Raw genomic sequence first — 11,901 nt, 5'->3', positions numbered from 1 at the left:
AATCCTCTTAAATGTAAGAAGTGTTTAGTGCCATACCTAGAGGATGTTGTTTATATCTCAAAAGCTTTTCAATGGAGCACTTGTAGCAGCTGTAATTGCCCTTGGGCAAAGCTCCAGCAGCTCTTCCCTTGTCTGTTTCCACTATCACACAGTCAGACTGTGGGGGAAATACAGATGTGGCACCTCTAGAGCTCCCTTTACATGGTCCTTGTTAGCACTGCTTCAGCTCCTGAAGCCTCTCCAGGTAGTAAACACTTCCCCAGCTTTCTCCAGGTGCTCACAATGGGCTCCAGGTGACACAGTTGGCTCTCACTGACAGATGCAGACAGTAGTGGTAGTACCTGGACCAAGATTTTCAGAGCCACCTGGATGGACTTTAAGGCTTTTCTTTTTGGATCAGAACTGCTTGAAGCTGCCCCATGGGAGTGTGTCTTCTAAATTCTGTTCATTTCAGAATCAGGTTACAAACAAAACCACTAAAGCAAACATATTATGAATTTAACAGTGTAATTGTTTTACATAATCTGTGATCTTAAAATGAGATTGTAATAACACCTAAGACCTGTCTTTGAGAATTTAATTTGTAATTTTCTCCAGCCTAGTGCCATGTATTGTCTCTATTAGGCAAATAAACATGTTTGTCTTACTGAGTCAGCACTAACACTTGATCTTCTGTGAGATTTATTAATGCCCAGCTTGGGTTCCTAAGCCCTTGTTTCAGTATGAAAAATCCAGTTTCTGAAGAGGAGGGAGCAGCTATGCTATACAGAAGCACAGAACACACAGTGCTATAAAATAGCACTCCCTTTTCAACACCTGAGGAGGAGAGTAAAAGGTGAGATCTCCTTAAAAGAACTGCAGGTCATGTCCTGAACACACTGCACACATGTGGCAGCAAAACCATTCCACTGGGTCTTCTTCATATTTATAGGAAAAGCTTCATCTTTCATTAGTATAATTGCAGCAAGTTCAATTAATTAAGTGCAATTAATGTTTCAAAGTATTCCCCATAGCTCACAATGCTCTAGAGAGCTGGTTAGGGTCAAAACACAACCTGTGGCTGCAGCACAGCCCTCACACAGCATCTGGGTTTCTGTGCAGGAACAGACATCAGCCATTAAAACACATTAACAAACCAATATATGCCAGCCAAAGCTTTATTCCAGCTTCTTCCATTGCTTTAGAACAGCACCAAATACAAGACTTCAACCCAAAACAACTATGTTCCCCTATGGAGAAAAAAAAACCCCTATCCCCAAAAAAACCCTCAAACTTTTTTTGGTTTTTTTTTTGAGAAAAAAACCAAACACTTAACAATGCAACATTTCCAAAAGCAAACATCAGAAAACAGTGCTGTACAACACAGTAGCATATACAGAAACTCACAAGAAACTTTTGTTGAAAAACCACCCACCAAGAACTCCATACAAGTCAGTGCCTCCCCAGTCAGTAAAAAATGCCAGTCAAGAGGCAAAATCTTATTTAGTAAAGTACAGCTATAAGAAACAAGCTAACAATAACAGTCTAGCAACAACAGCTGTAAGAAAACAAGCTGAAAATAACAGCATTTAACACTATTCCTTTACAGGGAAGTTCAGTAGTGACAGGTATTTGGTCAGGTAGGAAAAAAAAAAAGCCACTCAATACTCTGCTGGTATTTTTGTTCCCACAAACACATTTTCATGGGGACATTTCATACACAGGCACTTGCTGAGTTTCACATGGTCAGTGTGTCACTTGGTTTCAGCACTGCTGGAGGACATGAGGATCTTCAGCTAAATTGCTACTGCAGCCAGTTTGCTTTTCTATAAGGAATAAACACAGATTAGACCATCAAGATGTTTCTATAAATGTGTATAAGGGCATTAAGATGAGAAGTTGGCTCTACAGGGTTTCAGACTAAATTCTTCTGACATATTGAACCATTTTAAAAGAGTACACTTATTAATTATATCAAGATGAAACAGCTGAAACAGCAGAAGTGCCCAAGAAGATGAAGCAGCAATATTCCCAGATTCCAGTTATGAGTTCAAGTTACTCCATCCCCTCAGTGTGCTTGGCATAAACCACTGCAGGAGTTTTTGCACCCTGAGTACCTCCTACCTCCTGGAAAGGCAGTTTGGCCTTTGCAGGCAGTGCAGTGTGTGCAGCAGGTTCCAGCTGTGACACGTGGGTGCATAACCCTGACTCACCTTTCCTGTGCTGCTGCTGAGAGTCCATACATTAACTCCATGCAAGTGTTCAAGAACAGAAAAAACCCACAAAATTAAGAGAAATTCTGCATTTGAGTGATACAATTGAGGGAGAGTTCATAGACTGACCATTTTAACGTTTTATCAAATTCTTTAACTCCCCTTTTTCTTGCTCAAAAGGCAACCTTATCTCTGTTCCAGGCTTCCTTATTTGTTACCCATAAATCAATAATTATACTGAAATACAACTACCAATGAATCCCTGGAAGCACAAATGCTATCCCCACTTGAACTCAGTGTAGTCTTCATCAGGCAATCACAAAAACAAATTGCCCAGACAGATTTTGGAATATCCTTTCTTGGACAGATTCCAGAACTGGCAGTAAGGTCCTTAGCAACACCATCTAGTTGGCCCTGATTTCACCACCAGGAAAGGCCCCTTTCAACCAGAACTGCTCTACAATTCCATAATTACAGAAACAGCATATAAACTAAAAGAACCTGCACTATTTATTTGTTACACTGTAGAGGTGTTTACTAGTACCACTTCAAAAATTTTAACTAATAATAAAGATGCAGATGTACTATTCACAAATTATCCTTATAACAACTAAAACGGTATTATTATGGATTTAGATTTATAAATTATGGGACTGGGGCACTCAAATGCTAAACTAAATGCTTAATAAGAGTCTGCCTGTTGCTCACCTTGCCTCAGAAACATGACCAAGAGCAGCATGCTGATGCAATGCTAAAAACCCTGGCAAAATCTGTAACTTGCATGAACCACCCCAGCTCATCCAAGAGGCTCAATCCGTTAGATGAATAAATAAATACTAAATTTGTTTGTAATCCAGACACAGCTTTAATTGCATGTAGTTACCCCCTTAAACTGACATTACATAAGCTAATGCTATCAATAAAATTCCAACCACAATACCAACAACAGAAGCTCATATTAGCATTCCAACTGTATTTTGTAAAGTAAAGCATTTCCTAGAAAATGAGAAACCAGTCAAACACAGAGTACACAATCCCTGTGGGGTGCTTAAAATAGACTTACCTTGAAGTAAGGACTCCTCTGGTAAGGACTGCAAGTTTCCTGTTGCAGGGGTTAATGCCTGCACAAAAAGGGATCCTATTAAGAAGCTGGCAGTATTGCAAAGACTTCCACTGAGGTGCTTCCTTTAATATTAGGCTAACTTCTTACACCAGCACTACTGGACTCCTATTTACCACTGTTCCCCCCCTTATAACTCACTACATTAGTCCTCTGCCCACTTTTCACTTTGATAAAAAGGCTGCATGTGAAGAACAAACTGGAAATTCATGCTGTTATCATCACCAGCAGCACAACTCATAACCTGAGCTTTGGATTCCAGACACGAACCACTGGTAGGTACTTCATGAAAAACACTGGTGAAAACCTCATTATTCCTTCCTAATTACTCCATAATGTAAGTATTTTTCATAATATAGCAGTTAGCTAGCAGCCTTTCCTACCCAGCCCACTATCACACTGCCATACCTCAGATGATCTGCGAGCTCCATCAGGAATTCCATTCCAGACATTCTCAGGATGCACAATCTCCTCATTGCCACTGCAGAGGTTCAAGACCTGCACAGAGAGAGCCAAAGTGGATCTAGCACAGCAACAATGCACTCAACAAATAAGACACAGCAGTAGGAAAGTACAGTTAAGGACTCTGTGCCTTTGAGAAGGTGTTGAGAAGTCTGGACCTTCCAAAGAACAAGCTCATTTCTAATAAAACTGAATGTAGTGATGAGGTTGCTCAAGGCTCTTCTAGGCTCCTAACCCAAGCATACTGAGAAAAAGGCTGCAAAACACCTACCAGAACCAGAAGGAAGTTGATTCTTCTGGTTTAGTTTAGAGAAGGACCCAAGAAGGATCAGATCTTAAGAATGCAGAAAGAGTATTCAAACCACACTTACCTTGGTACCCTTCTCAGATACCTCCAAAATGCGAGCATCACACCATTTGAGAGAGGTCCACACCACACATTTGGAACCAACAGCAAAACCCTTCAGACTGCAAGGATAGTCATGGTGTGCTGCAAGAAACAGTAATTTACCAATGAAGGAGGAAGAAAAAAACAACAACAAACTCACAAAACCCCACAAACATCAAACTTCAAAAAAAAAAAATCTCAGATGCCCCAAACACTGCTGTCCCACCCCCTCCAAAGTACTTGATATTTGAAAGTTAAACATAATCATCCCAAACAGTCTTGCAAATGCACTTCATGTTCACAAATGGATTTCCACTCAAAATCATTAATCTTCCCAAGTAAGACTAGTTGGTTTTAGTCTGCCTCATTACCCATGAGATACATTTGGTCCTTAACCTATCAAAGCATTAAGACTAATACATTATCATATTAGGGAATAAAAGTTAGGGTTTTTTTTACAAGAAAACTATTCTCATGTTTGAATGTGCACATTTTGATTATTTAAGTTCAGATACTTTACCTGCACTGCAGTCAGCCAAGTTCTCATTCTGCTTTTTGTCTTCCCCAGGCTTACAGCCTAAAGACTGAACACACATATTTCCACTCTCTTTAAATGAGTCAGTCAAGTCTTGTTCCATCCATTCTTCCACACAGTCATCTTTCCTCTTCTGCCACCCCTTATGTTTCTCGATTTTACAGTCACAAGACTGCACAGTGAAAACAGGCCTTTCATTCACAGAGTCTTTAGAAAGAAATGAAAATTCACTTCCAGAATTTGCAGAACTCTGTAGCACAGCATGTTCCATCCTTAACAAGTCCTTCTCCTTGTCTTCCTGAGGGGGCTGTACATCAGGCAGCACCAGTTCCAGAAAGGGCTCAAATTTGGCTCCTAGCACTGACTCCTTGTCACATATCTTCTGGTGCAGTTCTTTCTCAAGTCTACCACCAGATGATGACAGCCTTAGGGAAGGAGGGTGTGTTTCCATCCAATCATCTAGTATAGCTTCTGCCTCGTGAACTCCAGACAAATTTGCTTGCAGTTTCTTGGTCTTCTCTCCCAAAGAAGGCTGAGCATCAGATGGAATCAGCTCTACTAACTCCTCTCTGTCACTAACTGAAGGCACCAGGTTTTCTTTCTCATTAAGTAATGGTAAAATTTGAAGACAGTTCAGAGCTGTCAACTGCCCTTTCTTCTCCCTCACATCTGGCAGCTCCAGCAATTCCTGCTCCAACACTGTCTCTCTTGCTTCACTGCCTGGTGCTGCCTGCATTTCAAGAGACTTTGCTTCCAGTGCTTCCTTTGTTCCTTCATCAAAGGAGGGCTTTTCCAGAAATTCCTGCAGGAGCTCGTTTAGACCATCATGTGGTAAGTGCATTTCTAATGGATCCAGTTCTCCTAATGTCTTAGTTCCATTGCTTGCAGATGGCTGTGCCTGGAGCACTGGCAATCTCTGCAGTTCTTGTTCTTTTCCCAGGAGAAGGCTGGCTGGTGGAGCACTGCCTGTCACTTCTGCTTTCAGCTCAGCCTCCTCTCCAAACTGTATTTCAGACACATCTTGTTCTGCAGCTTTCATTCCATTCCCAATATGAGGGCTGCAGCTTCTCATTGGTTCTAGTAGCATACTGTTACCACTGTCACCTTCAGACAGTGGTATCCCTTTATCAAAGCTGTTACCACGCTCTCCTATTTCATATCCATCATCAGCCTTCCCACTGGCAGTTCCCACTGACACATTTGCTTCTGTAATTTCTAAGCGGTCAGAAGTCACAGCCAGAAAAGGATCAGAACAAAATAAAGCACTTTCATTTTCTTCCTGAGCTAATCCAGAAGTAGTTTCTTTGTTGAGACAAAGACCCAAACTGCTGTTTGAACTTCTGTTTTCCTTTAGGGGGTTGCAATGGTTTGAGAAAGCACTGTCACCAGTTTCTTCATTAGCTTTCCAAAAACTCTTCATCCCTTCATTAATACTATTGCCAGAAGCTTCCAGCTTGACAACACACAGAGGGACTTCAGAATCTTTATTTTCCTGAATTTCTACTACTTCAGCTTTTAATACCAGGTTTTCAGTCATATCATAAAACTTCTTATTTGCTTCACTAAGCCATGAGCCATCTGAGGGACTGAAACCTGACAGACAGCAAGCAAATGCCTGCCCAGGTACTCTGAGCAGTTCCCCTGGCATCTGTCGGATCATCTCCAGGCTGATGCTCTCCTCACTTCCATAGTCCACGTGTCTAACAACTACATTCCCATCATTCACACTGCTGATCTGAGCTCTGTAGAACCACCCATCTTGACTGTATTTTGCTAGGCAAGTGTCACCACTTTTAATACAAGACTTGCCATCATTCAGAGAGCTTAGTCCAAGCTTTTCAGCTTCCTCTATTTTTTTCTCAATGTAGCTCACATCATTGGTATCAGCACGGTGACACCAGAAGTAGCCTGGACTATTTACCACTGTGACATAAATTTTTAAAGTCTGACCTGCCTCTGGAAATTTCCAGATAAATGATTTACAATCACTTACACAGGAGATGTCATTTTGTACCTGAAGAGGCAAAGGCTCACAACCTGTGATCATGTCACGGTTCCCTCTTCTATCAATTCTTTTTCTTGAGAAAAGTCTTTCTCTACCTGCAAGATCCTTGTCAGCTAAATCCACTGTTATGATACCTTGATGATCACTGAGAATAACTTCCCATTTATCCTCAACTTTCTTTACAAATTCACATGACAGCAGGATTTCACTTGTTCTCTTGGTGAAGTAAAACACTGCTTTCTCTGTCCAGTCTGCTTTTTTTTTGCATTTGAGTCCAGCTAGGAAGCAGTGAATGCTCATTGCTGGAATAGAGGACAAGTTCTTAGGGAGCCTGCGTGCTTGATCAACACTAATCACAGAAGTATCGCCATAATCAATATAATGTACCCTTATCAAATTGTCAGAAGTCTTCTCTTTAACTACAGCTCGATACCACAGGCTGTCTTCTGAATAAACAGCACTGATTAAATCTCCTGCTTGGAAAAGCTGTCTGCAAGGATCCTTCACTGATTTCCCATTGTTTAAACTTTCCAAAATGTTGTTGAGCTGAACCTCATCACTCCCTAGCTGAACATAAAAATCCTGCGGGTCACTGACATAAGACACATACACTAAGGTTTTAAGAGCTGGCACTATCTTCTGTGGTGGCAGATCAGATGCATTTTTAAGCATTACACACCTGCCTTCAGCATCAGATTTAGTATCTGACAGTGTATCCATCTGGGTAAAGTGCAGAGACTCCTCCCTTCCTTTATTCAACAAAACAGCATCCTTCTTACTGCTAAGCATCTCATCAGGTTCTAGTACATCTCCCTTCACAGGGCGCTGGAAAAGGTTTACAACTTCTTTGAAGTGTTTTTTGCTCCCTTTTTCTTGCTGGGCTTCAGGTTGAATTTTTTTTCTTTCAAGAGGCCTACCTACACTTAAAGGGGACTCTGCAGCCTCATGCCTCTCATTCACATCTGTATTTCTAGAGCACAAAGTCTCACTGTGTACATGACTAAACAGTCCTGTACTGTTTAGGCTTATCTCCTTCAGTTTTGTATTAATTTGAGTATTTCTATCAAACAATTCAACCTGCAATGTATTATCAGAGTCCTTTGCCACCACTATTGCTTTTAATCTCCTTTCTAGGACAGCTTCCTTAAACCATGTTGCAGCTTCTTTGGAAACAGATGATACATCAGACACAGAACACTTTATGGCCTGCATTGGCACAAGCAAAATATCAGAAGCATCATTGGGTAAAATAAGCAGATCATCTGTCTCTATTGACTCTGTGTTCCCAAAGTCCACAAAGAAGACTTTAGCCTTAGATTGTCTTTCCATAATTACTCCCCTATACCACTGACTGTCAGAATACCTTGCCAGACACAAGGTCCCAGACTTCCCCAAGGTTCCTGTGCTGGCCAGTCTCTCACTCAGACAATTGATGTTATCAGCCAGCTGTGCCAAGGTATCTGCACACCTTTCAAGTTGGCAGTAAAATATCCATGGATTCTCAACATGTGTAATATAAACATCCTCCTCACTCCCAATTTTGATACCGTGATTAGAATAATAGAAAGAGTGAAGCTGCACCAAAGATTCCAGGTGTTTTTGAGGAAATAAAGGTCTGGCTACACCTCTCTCAGTGAGAAACTGGCAAGCACTCTGAAAAGGTGTGATTAAATCTACAATGTTAAACAGGTCCCTATTTACTGAAGCCAAGGCAAAGATTGTACACTTCAGGTCAAGGTCAGATGATGAATCAACAACAAACTGACGAAAAGCCTGAATTGCTTCTTCATCCCAAGCAAAAGGATTCTGACCATTGGGTTGGATTAAGTTGTAAAGGCTGCACCTGAATGCCTGAGCCTCTAACCTAAGGAAGTGTTCACTAATTGCACGGAGCTTCGTTAGACACACCTGCTCTCTGTTGCCATAGTCAACATATATGACTTCTACTTTTTCTGCACAAACTCCTTCACTAACTATTAAGGCCCTGTACCATTTTTTATCCTCTGAGTACTGGGCTAAACACACAAGATTTGGCCAAATGTGTGGCTGAGATGAATTCTTGCAATGCTCCTGAATTTCATCCATTAGCACCTCAAGGTCATGGCAATTTCTACTTAGCTGGCACCAAAAACAACTAGGATTCTCAACATATGACAAAATAACATTAACTGTACTTCCCACTTCTAAGTGGCCACCGCAAGAGGAACCTGGCTTAATTTCCACATAGTTCTGTCTGGAAGAGGTGTGCAGATTTTCCTTACCCCCACAGTCCTGAGAAATACGAGATTCACTACTTTTAGAATTAAGAATGGCTGCAACAGGGCTTTCTCTGACCATCACACCCACAGGAGAATCAAGCGTTCTATCACTGCTCTTTAGATCACATTCTTCTCTGAGCCTCTTCTCTGCATTTATATGGCTTTCCTCTGCAGCACACACTAGGGAAGAGGCCTGTGTCACATACTTATCTGATTTCTGGGAAGTCTTGGGTATTTCATACCTCTGGTATTTAGCATAACCCCCCTGGGCCATGAGTTTACTTACTCTTCCCTCTCCTAACTGTGACCGGTCAAAAAGTTCAACCATGTATTTGTCACCCTGCACATTCAAAAACCAAACCTTTAGTTCCTTGTTCAGTACCATCTCCCTGAATGCAGACACAGAGGCTTCACTCCAGCTCCCTCTTGGAGGGGAGACACCTGCCAAACAACACTTCAGAGCTAAAGCAGGCAGCTCCCTGAACCGAGGGAGCAGCTCCTTCACAGCACACAGATCCACAGTTTCTGTACTGCCTCTGTCCATCAGGTGTATTTCCACACCAGTGTCCAGAACCCTGGTGACCACTGCTCGATAAAAGACACCCTCATCCCCACTGGCACAACAAAGGGATCCAGGCTGTGGGTCCCACCCAGCACCATCCAGCTTTGTGGAATGGGAATAAAAATTCCACATGCACTGCCTCAGCTGCCTGAAGAGCTGGTAATACCCACGGAGCTGCAGCCAGAACTCAGATGGGTCTTGGAGGTGGGAGACCCGTGCGCTGTACAATGTCCAGGTCTTCAGACACACACCAGTTACAGCAGCTGCAGACAAATCTCCGTGTGTTAAAACAGGAGGTGCTTCTGGTGGCAGCTCCAATTCTTCAGCTAAGGATTCCTCTACTTCCAGCTGCTCATGAGCCTCAGTTTGGCTCACCTGAGTGCTGACGAGGCAGCAAGCCTGAGACCCAAAAAGATGGTTCAAATCGGCACCGTTTTCCCCATAGAGGGTCACATAATAGAGATGCTCAAAGGAGTTAAAGGCTTTGATGTGAGCATTCACTCCTCTGCCAAGCACCAACGTTTTCAGCAAATTGATCTGGCACGAGGACCAGCCACAGCCCCCATCTGAAACACCCTGAAGAGCACACACGTAAGTGACCACAGGCATGCGAAAACACTCAGCAGGTAAATGGCGCAGGTTAGCTCTGGTCACAGTCTCCTTCTTGCCACAGTCCACAAAGAGCACGAGAGCTGCATTCTGGTCCTGCTCCCCAGCAATGAGCTCCAGCAGGATAGCACGGTACCACTGGCCATCCCTCCCACGGGCAGCACAGGGCGAGCCCACTTTGGGTAATAAGTCCTGCTCCCACCGGTCGTAAGCATGACACATGGTATCAGAAAGGTAACAGATCTCCTGTGACAGGCACTGCAACTGGCAGTAAATGTGGTGTGGGTCAGAGACGTGGGTCACTAGGACAGGCTCTGTCACACCCAGCTGAAGCTGAGGGTAGTAGTAATCCAAGGCAGGTGACAGAGGCTGGTACGAGAGCAACATATGGACAAGCTGTGGACCCTCAAAAGCTCCAAGGTAACACTCTGGAGGCTGCTGACAGAGCTGCTTCTTTAACTGGCCAAAAGGCAGGCAGCGCCTGAGCACCTCGCAGAACCAGCTGGGAGAGACACGTTTGGCCAGGCCCAGCTGCCACATCTGAGCCACGAGCTGGGGCAGCTCGAGCACGATGAGCTGCGGCGTTATCACCTCCTGCACCACGCCAGACACCTCCTTGCCTTGCAGGAAGCTAAGGAACTCCACTGCCTCCACGGTCCACTTGGACACCGGTGAATCCCCGCTTGCTGTCCCCTCCTGACTGTGGGAGGGCATGACATCGGCCACGACACAGCTCACCACCTCTGGGGGCAGCTGGAACAGCTCGGAGCAGCCCCGTGCCAGGTAATAGGCGGATGTGGTCACCACGTACCCCTCGTCCAGCAGGAAGACACGGTACCCCTGGGCACTACAGCTCACCACACAGCAGCGGTACCACACGCCCAACAGCTCCACCAGCGCCAGCTCTCTTGGGCACAGCCTGGACACGTTGGCCCCCGGCCCGCCGGGCTCTGGGCGGGCCGCCAGGCGCGGCCCGGCCGCTGCTTGGATCTCGCGGTAGAGGAGGGCATAGTCAGCCTTACGTTCACCCAGCAGTCCCCACAGTCGCAGGATGGGCACCTCGGGGTACAGCCCCACGGCGCGGACCCGCAGGGTGACCGTATCGCCGCGGCCGAGGGACCCCGGCCCGGAGCTCATGGCGAAGCCACCTCGCACCCCCCTTCCCCCTGCACGAGGTGAATGAACCCGCCGCCCCTCGGCCTCATATAGAGCACGCGCCGCCCACGTGACCCGCGGGGAGCCGTTAGCGGCTGCCCCAGCGGCCGAGTCCATTATGATCCCAGCGGTGGGGTGGGCAGCGACGCGAAGTGAAGGGGGAAAAGGAGGGGTAGAGCGAGCTGATACACAGAGCCTCTCCTGCTACGCCAAGACTGACTGGAAGCGCCACGAGGAGGAGGGTTACGGAATTATGGCCGGGGCGCCGCGGGACTCGGCACAGAGCCAGACAGAGCTGCCCTCGCTCACGGTGGAGCGCTCCACGCGGCGGGACGGCGGAGAAGGGGTGAGGGGGAGAGAGCGCCGAGCCCGCTTAGCCCCCATTGGGCAGAGCGGCGCCGGGGGCGGGACCTGCGCGCGGAGCTTGGCGGCTATTGGCCAGCGGCCGCGTGAGGGTGGGGCGCGGCGTGAGGGCGGGGAGCTCGCTCCAGACACCTGTCAGGAATCGCTAATCATTCGTACCCAAAGACAGTGGTTTATTAAGCGTTAAAGTTTTGCAAGGCACTTTAAAAAAAAGTTATTTTGAGCAGTGCCTCAAGGGTCCGTATTGGGGCC

The 11,901-nt window shown here is 45.3% G+C and overlaps 1 protein-coding gene across 1 annotated transcript; it reads right to left on the bottom strand.

The window, feature by feature from the left end:
• Positions 1-76: 76 nt before the first annotated feature.
• TDRD6 (tudor domain containing 6) lies at positions 77-11,289 on the bottom strand. Its single transcript, XM_079298411.1, has 5 exons — positions 4,683-11,289; positions 4,146-4,264; positions 3,721-3,810; positions 3,256-3,313; positions 77-1,805 (listed from the first exon to the last, which is right to left on the bottom strand). Exons 1-5 carry the CDS (start codon positions 11,266-11,268, stop codon positions 1,744-1,746), a joined length of 6,915 nt encoding a protein of 2,304 aa, XP_079154537.1. The 5' UTR covers positions 11,269-11,289; the 3' UTR covers positions 77-1,743.
• Positions 11,290-11,901: the final 612 nt, after the last annotated feature.

This window comes from Erithacus rubecula (assembly GCF_903797595.1).
Source record: "Erithacus rubecula genome assembly, chromosome: 2".
NCBI classification, from domain to species: domain Eukaryota; kingdom Metazoa; phylum Chordata; class Aves; order Passeriformes; family Muscicapidae; genus Erithacus; species Erithacus rubecula.
Note: the sequence above shows the minus strand (reverse complement) of the source record. Positions and strands in the feature narration are given on the sequence as shown.